Here is an 18,119-nt window from a genome sequence, read left to right as displayed (position 1 = left end):
GAGAGAGAGAGAGAGAGAGAGAGAGAGAGAGAGAGGGGTGGAAGGGAGAGGGGGAGAGAGAGGGAGTAAAAAATGAAGACATATACATGTAGTTACTGGATATACAATATAAAATGTTGGCATGATTTTTGCTTGGGGGTTTCTCCAATTGGCAGCTGTACAGTAGATTGTATGGAGAAAAAAACAAAACATAATCTATTTTATACATGGACTGTACTACTCATGTACAAACCAAATATACTTGTACATATAAACTCTATAAAATATACTCACAATAACTTCCTCAGTAGATGCTGGCCCTATTACTGAACACAAGTCTTTACAGCATATAGCAAAGGACTAAAATATACAGAGGTAGTATCCAAGAGTATACTGAGATGCACAAACACTACCTTTCTCACATGGAACATGGCGTCAGATGCTAAAGCTGGTAACTGAGGAACAAACTCGGACACACAAATTTCTTGACCGAGAAATGATGCTACTCGACCAATTAGCTATAAAATAAAGACACACCCACTTGGTGACCACACCCATTAATTATATATCGTACCATTACAGTGTCCATTCTTAGGTCATAGGTTTCTTCTTTCCCAAGACACTTCCTCACCATCGGACACAACTGGGACACCAAACTATCTGAAATTAAATTTATAATAATTAACTACATGTACAACATATAGAAGAATGTAAATCATTAACTAGTTCCAACCTCTCACCACGCCCAGACATACATGTACATAATACAAACTAAAAGAACTTAACATACTAATTGGGGCCACTCTGGTTTTGCATAAAGTATGGTACATGTACATGTACAGGGTTCTGCCAAGAAAAAATTAAAGGTGGTTGGAGACTAATATTGTTCCTTTTAAATTTGTGTACACCATACTAGTAGACCACAATATCATGCTTTATGTATGGTTACTAGTATTAATTGGATGGTTGGTCTAAGTGATGAACTGGTTGGTTCAGTTGTTGAGGTGGTTGTCCCGACCACCCCCGACCACCATAGGCAGAACAATGGTGTACACGCAAAAGCATGTACATGTACTTCACAATACCGTATACAGCATATATTTCGCGGGGATTAAATTTTTTGCGATTTTTGCATTTTAGAAAAATTTGCAAAATTAACTTCCAAAAAATAGCGTGCTGATTATATAGTAGGTGTGATAATTACATTAAAATCGCAAAAAAAAAATTTATTCACAAATACAAAAATGCAGCCAAATCGCAAAATTTTATACCTGCAAAAGTAGACAGAAAATGACAAAACTGGGACGCCAAACTGTCTGTAATTAAATTATTTAATTTGGACCACACTGAATCAAAATTATTTTAAGTACATGTAAATGTACATACAAAAGTATGCACATTTACTTCACATACATGCATGTATATACATGTACACTTAAAGAGTGTGTTATTTTTGGCTATTTTGTACATATAACTGCCTTATATTGGCCTGGTGTCACTGAGCTTGCTCAGAGTAAACTAAAATGGCACACTTCATATCGGCAGTAACTTAGAACATTGCCAATACTTTCAGCTGTAGCTTTTAGTAGAGCTGGGGTAGAGAACAAGACCAATAACAACATGTCTCTATAGTCTATGCTCCACTAGCCAAACAAAAGTACCAAATTGTGGTGTGTACGCACCACATTAATATGAATTAAGTTACATGCATATTATATGTGTTTCACTAACATGTATATGTATGGGCGGATACTACTGTATTGATAAAATTTATAGCCTTTTTCTAATTCTCACTTTAGGTGGTATAGTCTAAATCTAATAGACAACCCAAAATTTGAACATCTCTTAGTATAGGCATAAATATTAGAGTATAAAGCCATTATACGCATGCTCAACGGCACGTGGCCACAAATTCACCAATCACTAAAATTTAACAATTGTGACCATAATTGACAAAAGGTACCTTATGGCAGATAGGAAAATTGGTCTTTATAGCCTTAAAAATCCAACTTCCTGAGCTCCATTTATCATGAAATTACTCCAGAGGATGCAAAAAGTTACAATGTAACTTTTAGAAACAATGGTTGTCGAATAGAACACTCACAGGTTGATATTTTTCATTATAAAGATGAATTTAAAAATCCGCCATAAGGTACCTTTTGTCAATTATGGTCACAATTCACCAAATTTTACTCCCTCCAAAATTTCCCACTATACAGTATAAACTATAAAGCTACAGCTGCTTCTTAAGTACCACAATAGAACACTGCCAATACTTCCAGCTGTAGCTTTTACTAGAGCAAAGAACAAGACCAAGAACAATGTGTCTCTATAGCCTATGATGCTCCAGCCAACCAAAAGCACCAAATTATGGTGTGTACATATGCACCATATTAATATGCATTAAGTATTATTACATGTATATGTATTTCATTAATAGGTATGGGCGGATATTGTATTAATGAAATTCATAGCCTTTCTAAATCTCACTTCTGGGTGGCCTAATATAGGACCACCCATATTTTGTTTAACTGGAAAGAAATGGCTGGGGAAGCTTTTCTCAGAGAGATTGAGGAAAGGCACAATAATCTTACAGATGAACAGAAGAAAACGGTTAGAGAGATAGCCAAAGAAGCAGATATAAATGAAGATCTACATCTGTTGCTACTAGGAAGGCCTGCGGTTGGAAAATCAACTTTTGCTGGAGAACTCACAGAAGGAAAAATCAAGGGCAGCTCTGGACCTAGTGGGGGAACAAAGAGCAGTGACATTCCTGGACAATGGAAGTATATTAAAACAGAGAAAATGGAAAAAGAATCTTCAACAAAATCCAGCACAAAGAAAGCCTACTTTGTTCATGATACTGTTGGTCAGGGCAGTATTCAAGTTGACCTGGATGAAATGAAACGTGAAGCCAAAGAAGTCTGCGAACAAAGCAGGCACTGTAATGTATTCCTGTGCATAGGCTGGGAAGATAGGATAGATGATATTAATACACAAATAGCATTTGACGTATGCGACTCTTTGGGTATGTGGCAGAATGTCATTGTTGTCATCACAAAATGTGATTCAACTTATCAGGAGTCTGATTCAACTTCAGAAGAATCTATTCAAATCAAGAGGATAGAACATGATTGGAAGGACAGTATTGCAGTAAAGTTGGAGTCAATGAATGTTGAAGGATCAGAAATTGCCAAGATTACAGAAAAAATTGTTTTTTATCCAAATAATAAAATAAAACCAGCTGATCAAGAAAGTCGTCTTATTTGGGCCAAAACCTTAATGAAACGACTGAAGGATATAATTCAAAATGAGAAAAAGGCGGATAATGCAGCACCTGCATTATCCAATGGAATAAGTATAATGTTGAATTTGCTCTCACAGACAATAGAAAGGTTTAATGCTCTTGGCTGTATCCAACCTGTACCTGATGATCTATAACACGTTGCTGGATGCAATGAAAATATCAATGATCATCATAGTGTTCAAAGTACAGGTAAACAGAAAATTCTAGACAAAAAGGAACTTCATAATCGAAAAACAAGAAGAGCATCAGTTGGAGAAGTTGCAGAGACAGGCCTAACTGTAGCAATAGCAGCTACTAGTGTTGGAATGCTCATTGTAAGACTGATTGCCTACTTCTATTTTGAAGAAGATTAACGACCTCTTCTTGATAACATGTACATGTATTATACTTTAGTGTGTATTGAGTGTGGGTGTGTGCATAGTTATTTGTGACATTAATAATTGTTTCAATAATATTTAATACAAAGTGTGAAATTGCAAGCGTGCAAAGCAAAGTTCAACTACAAGCATTGTACATGTAAAATTACACAGGTACATTGTATACTACGTGTACTGTATATGAGTTTGACCGGAAGTGGAAACAGCCGCTTGGAATATAATACCAAACTATCTGAAATTAAATTATTTAATTGGGGCCACTATGAGTTAAAACAATTTTACATAAAGTACATGTTTTACAAGTTTTACAAGTACAAGTTTTTGGCTGTTTTATTAATGTACATGTACATGTAATTGGTCTGGTGTCACTGAGCATGATCAGAGCGAACGAAAATGGCAGATTTTGTAGTAACTCATCAAACACTGCCAATATTTCTAGCTGTACATGCAGTTAATGGGAACCAGGTTTTAAAAATCACTACAAGAGTATTGTTTACAAGCTCCATATTTTTTTTAGTTAGAGCAAGGAAGCTGACTGCTATGAATAAAATTATTGTGTGTGTAGGTGGATACCATAAATGGAGGTAATGTTATTCATAGTTATTCTACTGCCATGTGGATTGTGGATTGACCACAATAGTGACAAGTTGACAACACAATATCTCTGACTGGATAGAAAAATGGCTGGAGAGGCTTTTTACAAGGTGATTCAAGGAAGGCATAATAATCTTACAGAAGGAGAGTGGGAAAGGGTTAGAGAGATAGCCAATGAAGAAGGTAATAGAGCACCTGTATTAATAAGTATAGTGTTTAATTTGCTCTCACAAGAGATAGCAAATTTTAATACTCATAGTTCACTTAGCTGTATCCAACCAGGGACGTAGCCAGGGGGGCAAATGCCCCCCCTTTTCTTAAATCAAAATTTTAAATTAACAAAATAATAAGCTACTTTTGGAAGGAAAAGCTGTTCTACAACTTACATATGAAAGGAAAAGGCTAAATGAGTCCTTCTATGATGCCATTATAAAGCTGAAAAGGTATTTAACGTTGCCTATGATCTTTCTTTAAGTCCGCCATATTGAAAAATAGGTGTGGTCACACCACAAAAGAGTGTGGTTTCACAAAATTTCGCAGCGCGCTTCGCGTGCCGCATAGCTTGCCCCCTCTTTCCAAAAATCCTGCCTACGCCCCTGCCAACCTTCAGGTGATGATCAAGTACAAGAAGTTCCTTGGCCCAATGAAAATACTGATGATTTATCTGCCGGGCCCAATCAAAATACTAATAATGATGGTTCATCTCAAAATATGAATACTGATGGTTCATCTGCTGTTCAAAATACACGTAGCCAGCAAGAAAGTGAAAATGAACAGTTATTTCAGAGGAATTCGAATATAGGAGCCATTGGTGTTTTAGGCGGTTGTAGCGTCATTTTGTTCATTATGTATTTCTGTCTTCCAGATTAACAAATTCTTTTACATGTAGTCTAGTGTGGGTATATGGACATACATGTACTTATTTGTGATATTAGTACAAATTGTCAAAAGTTGAATTTGCAAGTGTGCAAAGCAAAGCTTAAATACAATGTACATGTATAACGTTACTAAGGTTGCTCCATAAAAATTCTACACTCACATTGTATCTAGTACCTAGTTAATTTACTATTAATATCCTGAAGTATACACAAGAGATTACTGAGACTCACTGGTTGAACTCTTTGGATCTTCTAATAGCATCACAATCGTATTATGACTTATGCGTCTCACCTACATGTAAAACACAGTAAAACTCAGTAAAATCCAGTATATCTCAGTAAACCCATACCTGTTGATTAAAATCGTTTAACATTTTCACAGGTATCTCGTAGATCCTGTCCTCGTTCTCTTGTGAGAATGTTGTCTCTATATTAGGAGCATCCCTGAACTGAGAGTTCCTCTCAATGAGATTCATTACTGTACCTAGTACACCAATCCTTATCATCGGCTCTGGAGGGAGGGTGAGAGAGGAAGAAAAAATTTAAATAATTATACATGTACATGTAGTTTATTATACATGTACAAATGTACCATATACCGGTTTATTTTCGCGGTAAAATTTTTTCGCAAATTTTATATTTCTAAAATTTCACGGAATTAATTTCCACAAATAGCTTGCAAACTGCACCACGTGGCAATTAATGGAGATGCAAGAATTTCATGGTGAAAAAATTTTATGACAGAGCAAAAAAACCAAGAAATTTGCAAATATATTTAACCGCGAAAATAAACTGGTATACAATATATACATGAACAAGTATAGCATACATGTACATTTGTAGTATGGTGCGTGGGCGGATCAAAGGCGCCGCCAGTGCTACAACTTCCAATAACCGCATGGTAGGAAAATGTAGCACTGTGTGGAATATATAATACTGCATCCGCCCACGCACCACTACAAACCAATCAAAGCACTGTTGATTTGTAGATTACGGAAATTATTGCACTCGGGACGGTCTCGACGAAAATGTAGCACTCGGCTTTGCCTCGTGCTACATTTTCCTCTCGACCGCCCCTCGTGCAATAATTTCCGTAACCTACTCTCAACAGTGCTTTAACTAATACGTATGTTATTATTATCAAGTTAATGCAGTAAAATAACAAAAATTAGGAAATAGTTACATCTACATGTACATGTAATGTAGGTTAATATTGTATACATGTACATGTATACAATAAAGTGAAATAGGAAGAATATTAACGTTAGAAAAATATCAAAATAGAAATACATGCATGACATGTCAATGTAATAATGTACACACTGCATATGTACATTTAATTATTGGTTAATGGAGTCTGCTTTTATCCTAATACCATACACTTAATTTTATTTATTTATTTATTATTTATTACTTACCATGGTCACTGGCCATAGCACACACTATTTCTAGTATAATCTCATAGTCTGAGTAAGAATCAACAAAGTGAGCAGCTTCTACCATACTACGCACTGCTATCTCTCTATAGAGGAAGAGAGAGGGAGAGAGAGGGAGGGAGGGAGGGGGGAGGGAGAAAGAGAGGGAGAGAGAGAGAGAGAGAGAGGGTATTAGATAATTATAAACAGCTGCTATTACTATTATTATTATTAATTATCAAACACTATAGAACACTAGCTGCCAACAAAGTAGAAACAGTGATAAGCTAAAAATACACAACCACCACCAATAAATAAAACAATAACCATTAGAAACTATAATAACTATTAATAACCATTAATAACTATTAATAACCATTAATAACTATTAATAACTATTAATAACTAGTCTTGTTAACTAGTACTATGTGGTAATGATGACTTAATTTTGTTATCACACATCAAAAAGATCTTGGCAGTTTATCATTACAATACTACTAACTATACACTGTATGTACAGTATAAACTATACTACTATAACAATAAGCAATTATAATTACCTGGATGTACATAGTACATAGTGCATAGTACATATACATGTAAATATTCCTTTTCCTTATATAGCATATTGTAACATTGTAATGAAATACTATATTAGGTGTAGATGAGATATTGGAATGACAAATATTATTTAAAAAGACTGTACAGTTAATACACCATAATGTGATATTTGTATAATGTAAATATGAATATAATTATAATTTTTAGCTTCTATGTAAAGGTTACTTTAGGTCAAGAAAGTGTCTCTGTTATACAGAGGTGTCCTTTATGTGGAGGTTATTTTATACAGTAAGGAATGTAATTGGTACACTAGGTGCTGTCCATTAAATGGAGGTGTACGCTATAGAGAGTGTCCATTAAGAGAGGCTAGGCTATATAACATAGTCTATTTTGTACTTATAGTGTCCTTAATAATGTCATAATAAAAGAGTATATTCTTTCTCTCATTTCTATTATATCTTATCAATCTTATAAAACTTCACATTCCTTTCTCCTCCCTCCGTCCCTCCCCCCTCTCCCTCCCTCTCCCCTCTCTCTCTCTCCATCTCCCTCTCTCTCTCCTCCCTCTCCCTCCCTCCCTCTCTCTCTCTCCATCTCTCTCTCCCCTCTCTCTCTCATCTCTCTCTCCTCTCTCTCTCCCCCCTTTCTCTCTCTCTCCCTCTCTCTTACCCTCCCCCTCTCTCTCCCACCTTTCCATTGCTTCTTCTGATTGAAAATATTTCTCTAATTTCTCCAGAGGATTCAACTGGTCGTCTGGTGAGTACGAATCACCTAATGGGTCCATTTCGTGTGGCTCCACCCCCAAATTCTGTTCACTATCAGAATCGTTAGCTAATAAAAAATAAAATTAATCAATAATAATTAATACTAATACTAATAATAATATAATTAATAATAATAATAATAATAATGAAAGGAGATAATTTAAGATAATTTACAGTACACAATGTAGATCTAACTAAATTATTCTTATAATTTAAAATATTTTTATAGCATATTTTATATAGACGCCACAACAAAGTATACGTGTAAATGTATATAAATAAAAATTAGATATTAATTTATTTATTAAATTTCATAAAGACTGATACAAAGCCAGTAATTAACATTTAAAAACTACACTACACTCTACTTAAACACAGATCCTAATATATAATCTCTCTATTAATAAAGGACTATAAAAATAAACTAAAACCTATTTTTCTCTCCCCACTCAGTGACTTTTCTCTCTTTCCCGAGACCTTTAACTTACATATCAGGTCCTTGTCGACCCGCCCCAAGTCCAACCTTAGACCTAGAGATAGAGAGGGAGGGTTGGTAAGGTCTAGAGATGTAAGAAGAGGAGATACATGTAAGGAAACTAACCTGCCATGCTACTCGACTCACTTTTTATACACAGAAATGTACATGTACGGGTAGATACATTTTAATTAATAACTAATTAAACATTAATTAATTGTTATTACCTCTTCCTTCTGCGCATGCGTAGACGTTGCTCCGTTTATTTCAGTAAATTTTCAATGACATGACGACATAAACTGTCATTAAAGTATACTAATTTAAGCGGAAGATTACAAATAATGTAATTTTGGTTCATTTTTAAAAGTAAGTTCTAACAGAATAATTAAATCAGAGGGAACATTATAATTAATCTTTTTATGTGAGCCAGTTCAGTGTTACAGAATCTATGAGTGAAGCCATTTTGTGAGCTCTAATCACATCAACAAGTTTCTCGCACACCTCCTCTTCTTCCTATCAGGTAAAAAATTATAATTATAATTAATTGGATTTTAAAATTCAAATTCAATTTGCAGTTATTGTATCAATGTACATGTATCTATAATGATGTAAAAGTCCACTTGTACATGTACATTAATTTTATATCTTTCCCAACTACTGGCAAAACACTGCTTGCTGCATGTAATATGCAGTTAAAAATGAACCATGAACTTTTACTTTTTATCGTTAATAATAATTATTTTGCACTAAATTCAATTGTTCATAATAATTCTTCATCATACTTTAAGTTGAAGCATGCAATTCTAACTTTCAATTTAATATTATAGCACAATGGTACCATATCAATAAAAGTGCTTTCATCTCTAATACAACTTACCAATGCTTTCTTCTGATAGTCTAGAACTGATTCTTGCATTTTCTCCATTGTCATTGCATTACCATGGCTTGAGAGAGTGAAGGTTTTCAGACGGAGTTCTTTCTCATACTTGTCTCTGTGAGCACGAAGCTCACAGAGTTCTGACTGAAGCTTCTTAATGTGCTTTACTTGCTTGGAAAACTCTTCGTCGGATTCAAGATCATCAATCTTCCTGCAGGAAATAAAACAGCAACTATAATGCTATGAGTTACAACAAACAATATCAAGGCAACTATACAGTGTAGTTTCATTGCATACAATAATTATTTCATTTATGCAGTTGCTATTCTCATGTTGATATTCATTTAGCTATGCTATACTACAGTGAGCTAATTTAAGCTACAATTACCAATAGGACCACAGTCCTGCCCATTGTGTTCATTGGTTGTCTCTTTTAATGAATGCAATAATATTATTGAGGTTAGCCTCAGGTTATGTTTAATTTTAACTTTATGTAGACTTGTGGTTACTACTGCTTTTATAGCATTGCTCCAATAACTATGATGTACATGTACATGTAAATGTGCATTTTAATAGTTTTTATCTCATTTGCAAATTAGCAACTAATAGTACTAGTAATTGGGGCAAGCATGAGCGAGGCCCACTCTAATCTGTCTAGGTCTATAATAATAATTATAATTACCATATAGTGCTTTATTTTGGCGGAGTTTTATTTTGGCAATTGGCAGTTTGCAAGCAGAATTGCCAATATTAAAACCGCCAATCATTAATGCGCATGCTCAGTAATGCACATGTACACAAAAATTGCCAAATTAAAAACCGCCAATTACAATTTTACAGCAAAATCACCAAAATAAAGCGCTGCCAAATAAAGTGCTATACGGTATTAACAAATGATCTAAAATTAATGTTCATCTAAGCATACAATGTTCTTATTGCATTCACTTACTCCTGCCACTGTATTTCAGTGTCTCCTTGTCTCTTGGCGTCCTTTAGTTTCTGTAGTGTAGTTGCCATCTTCCATCCTTTGATCCCTCCTCCCCACTTCTTCAACCAATAGCTGAACTGTTCCACATCTCCACTGGTCTGGTCTTCAGGAAGGAATGGTACTACCATCTCGTACTTAGGTAGGCCAGAAAGCAAACGCCTGCAAGGGAAAGTACTTATTGACAATACAGACACAGGGTACATAATGTACATTTACATGTAGGGGGAATTCCAGGTATGCCCCAAAAATATTTTATGAAAAAATTCTTTGAAATAGTGCTCAAAATGATTTCAAAAATATTTACAAAGCATAAGGACATCATTATGTATCAGAAAATGTAATAAAAATTTGGGATAATTTCCGAGCGATTTTTTTGAGAAAACCATGGGCTATAGCCTTGGGTTTTTTTCAAAAATTGGCTATTTTTATAAAACTGCCATAACTTGAAAAATTGAAGTTGAAATCAGCTCAAACTTTTTATACAGCATAAGGACATCAATATGTATCAGAAAATGTAATAAAAATTTGGGGTGATTTCGGAGCCATTTTTTGGAAAAACCCATGGGCTATAGCCTTGGTTTTTTTTTTAATTGGCTATTTTTATAAAACTGCCATAACTTGAAAAATTGAAGTTGAAATCAGCTCAAACTTTCTGTATAGCATAAGGGCATCAGTATGCATTACTTACGAGGTATAAGATGATTTCAGTTGTAGATTGTTAGCTCTTGATATGAAGTCTCTTTCATCTGTTCTCTTCTTCCCTTCTAATGCAAAGCATTCTCTGTCAGCTGTCGATGGAGGGCGGGTGAGGTAGAGTTTGGGTGTGGTTGGATTAGCTTTTATTGCTTCTATGTTTTTCTTCCATTCGTCGGTATTCATCTCATTCTGTTATTGGAAAATTAAAATAAAATTATAATAATTCATGCACGTAATTATTAAATAATAATGTGTACATAATAATGCTTAACTGATTTTGATGATGGTAAATTGATATAGTAATCTAAAAGTAAATGCAATGTACATGTACACATGTACATGCACAATTAATTCAATTTCAATGCTTGTTGTTAATAAAAATTGTAAACTTTTATGCTCTCAAATTAAAAACACATTCATAATTCTATGATAACAAAAAAATAAATTAATTATTAGCAAATAAAGTACTTACTGCTGGAGGACGGGGTAGTTTCAATGCCGACTGCTCACACTTAGTCAATCTGGTCAAACTAGGTAGACTGCTGCTCTCTGCACTATCTTCATCTTTCTCCTCATCTCCTTCATAATTGGAGGAACTTTGATACGATGAATGCATCAACTCAGACGATAGAGGAGTAAGTATTGATGGGCTCGGAGCCGTAGCCCCGTCTCTTTTAAGGTTTTTCCCGGCAGTCTTTGGTCTCACAGGTTTGACTATGAATAGGTTTGAGGTGTTTGCTTCGATTGTTGAGGAGCTTCTTTGACGTAGGCGAGCCCCTGAGACAGTATGAGCTCTCTCTGTACTGTTAGTGATGATACTGGTACTGGGCTGAGAACCAACTAATGGTATGACACTAACTTGATCACTGCATGAGGAAATCAATAACAATGGACATAGTTAAAATTATTGTTCATACAAAAACAATACCATATAGCGGGTAAATTTGGAGGTGCTAAATTTTGACGAATTGCTAAATTTTGGTGATTGGCAGTTTTTAATTTGGCGAATTTGTGGTCACGTGCCATTGAGCATGCGTATAATGGCTCAAAATGGTGGGTTTTTATTTTGGCAAATGGCTATCAAAATGCCAAATTTAATCCCCTCCAAAATTTCCCACTATACAGTATGCTTCCATTTTTTGTTAATAATACTCACATGTACACGTATGCTCTGGTTTTTAGTCATTCAATAGTACATGTACATCATGTATGGTATTAATTATGTTTACTAACTTTGATAATGATGTTGGCTTTTGACTCGAGTTCTGTTTCCTAGATTTATGTAGTCCACTACCTTTGCCAACAGGAACAGTCTATGAATATCAAATCAATTAAAATTAGCAAAATTAAAATTAAAAATTGTCATTGGCTGATATAAATAGAAACTAGGCTGAGTATGTACATGTACATGTATGTATACATGTACATGCTGTCTTACCACATGTATTTGTTCCAGTGGTACAAATATTCCGTGTCTTGGAGGACACTTAAAAAACCTCTTGCCATGATGAAGGCCATCATGTTTACCAACTACATGTACATAAGGACAATCAATTAATTATAACTATGGAATTAAAATAATTTTGAATCGGTGCAATTATTATTATTATTGTCATTATTATAGCATATCATTAATTTTACATAGGCCAATAGCATCATAAATTTTTGTTATTGCCAAAAATGTTGTAAAAATGTAGTGTTTCAACATCAATATGCAGATGTGCGGTACAAAAATTTGTACACTCATTTCAACTAAAATAATAATACATAAATACAGTCTCTCTATTTCCCTAAGTTTACCTGGATCATCTAGTTTAACTCCAATGTATATTTTACTGTTAACGAAATTACTGTCCAAGTCCCCCACGTATCTTATGCTACCGGCATACCGCCCACGTACCAGTACCCTAGCTCCAAGTCTCACGTCTGAGGGACAGCTGTAGTCCTTCTTTGGGTCGGTTAGTTGCGAGATTGCTTTGCTAACTTCACGACAGCTAGTGCACTTGCAGTATGGGTCTGCATTTTGTGGGTGACATGATGAAGTACTTAAATCCTGCAGTATATAAGTAAAAATACATAAAATATAAAGGGACTAGTATAATAATGGAAATATATAGCAAATAAATCATAGTATATGATAGTTACTAGACTTAGCAACAATGAAATTCTTAGTTCACTTTTGAGTTGTGTTCACTCATACATGTAACTTAATAATAGAAATGATATTTAAAACTTTTAAAATTATATTGTTTGCTAAGTTTACAGGCTTTTGTTTACAAAACACACAGCATTTCCTTCCCTTTTCACTCACAAATTCTCTAGCGTAGGAAGTCATCTTGTATTCTGAGATCGCGATCTTGTTATCGAGAGCGTCCCTACTGAGCATGCGCAGTAAACAAAGGCGGGGTTGCCCGGAAAATATGGGCGGGGTTAGGCGGGACCTTTCAATGTCTACCCCTTTAATTAGTGCTAGGTGATTGGATATAAATTAAATGTTATGATAAGATGATTAGCTGTACTTTCCAAAAAAGCACTGCGGCCTTTCCTACTGTTCATGTGCTCACGGCTTCCATTGAAAACCAAGGTTGGAGGAGTACTGACTTCCCTTTGTTCTAGTTATAAACCGAAAGCCTACGAAAAGCGCCTTTTAGACTAGTATAAATATCACACCTTGGTAGGTAGAGAAGAAGAGAGAAGTCTTTTCCTCGTCAGTCAATCTCATACTCTTTCTTTCTCTAGGCTGTCTGTCTTGTCCAGGCTCTGTTCCTTGTTTTAAAGTGTGGCTCTAATCTCGATATTAACCTCATCCCTTTTTCAAATAAGTAAAAAGGTTAGCTACTAATTGGATTTTGTTGTGTAACTACATGTGTATATGTATAATATTGGGTTTTCTAATTTCTGTTAATGAGAGATTGTGGCTTATATGTACGTGTATATTGTATGATTGATAAGATTGTAGTTTCTTGTATTTTGTTTTGATACTGTAATCCTCCGTATTCGTTTGTAAAGGTATAATAGTAAATAATGGGACACTTTATTACATAAGAGTACAGACTAGCCTCTATATAATGGACACTTTGGATCAAGAAAGTGCCTCTGTTATACAGAGGTGTCCTTTATGTGGAGGTTATTTTATACAGTAAGGAATGTAATTGGTACACTAGGTGCTGTCCGTTAAATGGAGGTGTACGCTATAGAGAGTGTCCATTAAGAGAGGCTATACTTTATTACTTAGAATAATAAATATTATTTATATTTATTTATTACTGTTATGTACATGTACGTGTGTATGTGTGTTTTGTGGTGGTCATTTGCTGTTTAATGATTGTCTAAAGTTTTCTACCAGCAAATGGAATGTTGATTTAATGACAGCTGTGTTATGTATAACATTATTCCTCTCTCTCTAGCTCTTTCTCTCTCTGTCTCTGTCTCTCTCTCTCTTTCTCTCTCTCTCTCTCTGCCCCTCTCTTTCTCTCCCCCTCCCTCTCTTACTGGCTGTACATGTACATATGATCCTGGTTTCCTTAATCCTTTCTTCCTCCTCTCATTGTTGCATCGGGTTTCATTGTAATTACTTTTACTACTTACTAATATGATACTCACTCAGTGTCTCTTTCAGCCTTTACTTGGCTCTTTCATTCATTAAAGGTTTCACTCACCAGTCACTACTACTTGTATATACTCCACTTCCATTGTGTCAAATGCTGCACATATGCGCGTACATGTATACATGTATATGTACATGTATACATGTACATACATACATGTGTATAGTAGATTAGTAGTAATATACTGTACATGTAATAATGTACACACATACATATAATACATGATGCATATAATTCATGTACATGTACATGTACAATAATAGCTTTTTGTAGCATTTTATTATTATTAGAATTATTAGAAATGTGATACGTTTAGCCCCAAAGTATCTACTCCCTCCTTTGTACTGTTGATATACTGGGAGAGAATGAGCTTTATTATTTTTATAAATATTATTTATTTATTTATTGTAAATTTTATTTTATTGATGTTAATTATTGAAAGGTCACTCATTAATTGAGTAGCCAGGCATTTTAAATTAATTATAACTGTATTTTGTGGCAATTTGTCTCCTTATATACAGCTGCTTATAAAATCATAGAACTGATAGAAGATAAGGAAGTTTAAAACACCTGCTTAATAATCCCACACCTCCTTTTAACTGACAGCACCTAGTGTACCAATTACATTCCTTACTGTATAAAATAACCTCCACATAAAGGACACCTCTGTATAACAGAGACACTTTCTTGATCCAAAGTGTCCATTATATAGAGGCTAGTCTGTACATGCACATGCATATCCGGTTCGTACTTGTTTTATAATCTTTTAATATTATTGATAGTCTCTTATCTTTATTGATGAAGGCGTGTGTTTACTTTCAATGGCTGTCTTGATCCATTAGAGTGTTTTGTAAATTATTATTATTATGTATCTTGTATTGTGTACAACATCATTGTTTTATTTTATAAAGTTATTGTTTCAGCATTATTGTCTTCTCTTTTCTATTTCTTTGTTCATTCATTCAGTTCTTACCCTCTCTTTCTCTCTCCCTCTCCCTCCCTCCCTCTCTCCCTCCCTCCCTCCCTCCCTCTCTCCCTCCCTCCCTCCCTCCCTCCCCCCTCTTTCTCCCTCCCTCTCTCCTCTCTCTCTCCCTTCCTTCTTCTCTTATGTGAATTGGTCTGACATGTTTTTGGATTGTGAGATGATGTTTTATTTTAAATGTCTGATAACTATACTCACCTCATATTTTTTAAATTTACTTACTTTTCGTTTCACTTAAAATTACATCTCTCTCTCCCTCTCCCCCTCTCTCTCTCTCTTCTTGTTCTCATTCCTTTTATAGATATCATATTTTCATAAACAACAATCTTGTTAGCTACTCATTCCCTAATTGTGTCCATCTGTTGTCTAACCCTCCAATTACAGAACCATATCATACACACACACACGCACACTATAAGTACTGCAATACAATAGACAAGACCACAGACTGCACAGCACTCAATACTAATAAGGATAAGGAGATATTGAACATATACTTAAGGACTGGTTGGAAGTACTGTAGTACAGTGCATGTGTATACACTCTTAAGGATTATTGTACATAAGGATACTAGCAGTACAGTATATACATTACATAGGATTGACTGCTGGTGATATTATACTATTAACAATATGTCTACTCCTGGCTCACATAGTCCCACCATTGATACTAGTAAGACTTTAGAGGAGGGAGGAGAGAGAGGAGAAGAAGACACTGTAGTAATAATGGAGGAGGATGAAGTTGAGACTAATGATGGTAAAGATACCAGTACTACTGAACCTGGACCTGTTTCCACTAGCAGCCATTTTGAAGAGGAGGAGGAGGGGGTTCATAGTGAAAGAGAAGAAGGCGAGATTCTCGATGATGATGATAATATTAACGAAGCGACCGATCGACCATCTGCCAGTGACAGCGGTCCTCCCCCGCCCCAATTGGTCCTTGTACCCTCCCCCTCTCGTATCCATGGAGACGAACCCCCTACTCAAGAGGGGGGCGTTGGTACGCCCGTCAAATCATCGTCTCTGTCGACAGGTGTGACGGAATCTCCTCCTCCTACCTCTCTTCCTCCTACTCTAACCAGTCAACCTCATATTCATTCCGAGGAGGAAAGTCCTGCCATTGCCATGGAAACAGACCCACCCCCGGTCTCAGAAGTGGTTGGAGCCTCAAAGCAACCCCCACCCCTCTCCGATCAGGAGTCTTCAGACGATAGTGACGAGGAGGCCATTGATTTAGAGATTGTCATCGAGGGAGAGGAAGATGATGATGAAGATGTCGTCGTCATGGAAAGGACCTCGACGATCAAAGCCCCGCCTACTAGTGGCTCTGTTACCATGGCAACAACTGGCTCCACCTCTTCCGGCGGTCAGGGACGAGGGGAGGGAGGGAAGAGGTCTAAAGAGTGTGCCAAGGTGAAGCAGTTCTTTACCACGCTCCAGAAGTTTGCTAACAACATATCGCATGATGTGGCAGAACAAGTACAAGAACTGATCACTGCACTAGTGGTAAGGACCGGGAAAATAATTACATGTAATTAAATGTAATTGAATGTTTACATGTAAGCATGTAATTGGATGTATGAGGTTTGAATTGTGAGTTTAATTGTTAGTTATGTATCTGTACATTATCTTCCTCCTATTATGAAAGCTCTATAGTGTATATGTACAAGTACAGTACATGTAGATTTTCTTCTGTACCTTCATTACTGAATAAACCAGCTTATAGTTATAAACTATAACCATGTACATGTACTGTATATCTATATCTGTGTGTGGTTTTGTCGTAGACTAATTAATTATTAAATACATTTTGTCACTCAATGAATATCATTATGAGGTGTCTAGGAGGCGTTGATTATACCCAGTGTGGTTTGAAATGGACACGCCCCTTTTTAACACCTTTTGAATCCCCCTTGACCTTCTCACCCTTTCCCCTCCCTCTCTTTCACTTAATTAGTTTGGGAGAAATGTAATTATGCTTTTTGAGGTTTAGTTATGTATGCAGCACTTGGTTTTTGGAAGAAAGAGAGAGAGAGAGAGAATGCTTATCTAATCTAAGTATTACATGTTATTGTTGCTTATGTAATAATAGAGCTACTTATATACACATACATGTACATGTATATGCTGCATCTATAATACATCTAGTTTTATGTGCATGTACATGTGCATGTGTGTTTGTATTTTTTAGTAGTTTTTCAATTATTTTTCCTACTTCATTCCTACTTTCAGTCTGCTTCTTTTCTCACTGGAAACCATATGTACATGTAATGACATAACCACATGTACATGTACACATGCTTTGTATGTACATGTGCATATGTTCATGAGTTGTGTTATTGTTTAGTTACATATCTTAATGTTTATTTTATTTGTCTGTATTCAGTGATTCGTTGTTTTAGTCCACCTATCATTTCCTACATGTGCTGGGTATGTGCATTCACTTTCTTTTGTGTGTTCATGTGTTCTTTCTCTTTGTGTGTCTTCCACCTTCTTTTTTCTCTCTTGATTTATTCTCTTCTCCCAAACTTTTATTCTTTTGTTAACTTTATTCGTTTGTTAACTCTTCCATCTCTCTCTCTCTCTCTCTCTCTCTCTCTCTCTCTCTCTCTCTCTCTC

At 35.5% G+C, this 18,119-nt stretch overlaps 3 protein-coding genes across 4 annotated transcripts in view; 1 reads left to right on the top strand and 2 right to left on the bottom strand.

Annotated features, from left to right (window-relative positions):
- LOC105312582 (serine/threonine-protein phosphatase 4 regulatory subunit 1-like) overlaps positions 1-8,546 on the bottom strand; it is a 25,258-nt gene extending 16,712 nt beyond the window's left edge. The window contains exons 1-10 of the mRNA XM_019995846.1: positions 8,477-8,546; positions 8,364-8,405; positions 7,801-7,942; positions 6,554-6,657; positions 5,486-5,646; positions 5,367-5,427; positions 554-639; positions 393-497; positions 218-339; positions 97-155 (exon numbers count right to left, since the gene is read on the bottom strand). Coding sequence (XP_019851405.1) covers positions 97-155; positions 218-339; positions 393-497; positions 554-639; positions 5,367-5,427; positions 5,486-5,646; positions 6,554-6,657; positions 7,801-7,942; positions 8,364-8,405; positions 8,477-8,483 — 889 coding nt within the window. The 5' untranslated portion in view covers positions 8,484-8,546. The remainder of the gene's footprint in view (positions 1-96; positions 156-217; positions 340-392; positions 498-553; positions 640-5,366; positions 5,428-5,485; positions 5,647-6,553; positions 6,658-7,800; positions 7,943-8,363; positions 8,406-8,476) is intronic.
- Positions 8,547-8,647: 101 nt separating this feature from the next.
- LOC105312581 (CAP-Gly domain-containing linker protein 2-like) lies at positions 8,648-13,510 on the bottom strand. The gene is made up of 10 exons (XM_019995858.1): positions 13,431-13,510; positions 13,223-13,380; positions 12,712-12,964; positions 12,350-12,441; positions 12,145-12,224; positions 11,384-11,777; positions 10,904-11,100; positions 10,177-10,374; positions 9,228-9,438; positions 8,648-8,863 (listed from the first exon to the last, which is right to left on the bottom strand). Exons 1-10 carry the CDS (start codon positions 13,465-13,467, stop codon positions 8,768-8,770), a joined length of 1,716 nt encoding a protein of 571 aa, XP_019851417.1. The 5' UTR covers positions 13,468-13,510; the 3' UTR covers positions 8,648-8,767.
- On the top strand, positions 13,499-17,057 carry LOC109581599 (proline-, glutamic acid- and leucine-rich protein 1). 2 transcript variants are annotated; one of them, XM_019995860.1, is made up of 3 exons: positions 13,499-13,585; positions 13,651-13,733; positions 15,803-17,057. In XM_019995860.1, the coding sequence occupies exon 3, from the start codon at positions 16,134-16,136 to the stop codon at positions 17,037-17,039; it is 906 nt and encodes a 301-aa protein (XP_019851419.1). In that variant the 5' UTR covers positions 13,499-13,585; positions 13,651-13,733; positions 15,803-16,133; the 3' UTR covers positions 17,040-17,057. The 2 variants fall into 2 exon arrangements, with proteins under 2 accessions (XP_019851419.1, XP_019851418.1); XM_019995859.1 differs by having other exon boundaries at positions 13,651-13,741.
- The last annotated feature ends 1,062 nt before the right edge of the window (positions 17,058-18,119 follow it).

This window comes from Amphimedon queenslandica, unplaced genomic scaffold (genome assembly GCF_000090795.2).
Source record: "Amphimedon queenslandica unplaced genomic scaffold, v1.1 AMPQUscaffold_13430, whole genome shotgun sequence".
In the NCBI taxonomy this organism is placed as follows: domain Eukaryota; kingdom Metazoa; phylum Porifera; class Demospongiae; order Haplosclerida; family Niphatidae; genus Amphimedon; species Amphimedon queenslandica.
The sequence above is the reverse complement of the archived record's forward strand: the minus strand, read 5'-3'. Positions and strand labels throughout refer to the sequence as shown.

Coding starts and splice junctions, on each gene's coding strand:
- LOC105312581 (XM_019995858.1), bottom strand. CDS start 13,467: ATGAACAGTAGGAAAGGCCGCAGTGCTTTTTTGGAAA. Junction 11,778..12,144: donor AAGCCAACATCATTATCAAA/GTTAGTAAACAT, acceptor TTCCTCATGCAG/TGATCAAGTTAGTGTCATAC. Junction 9,439..10,176: donor ACTGAAATACAGTGGCAGGA/GTAAGTGAATGC, acceptor TATTTCCTGCAG/GAAGATTGATGATCTTGAAT.
- LOC109581599 (XM_019995860.1), top strand. CDS start 16,134: ATGTCTACTCCTGGCTCACATAGTCCCACCATTGATACTAGTAAGACT.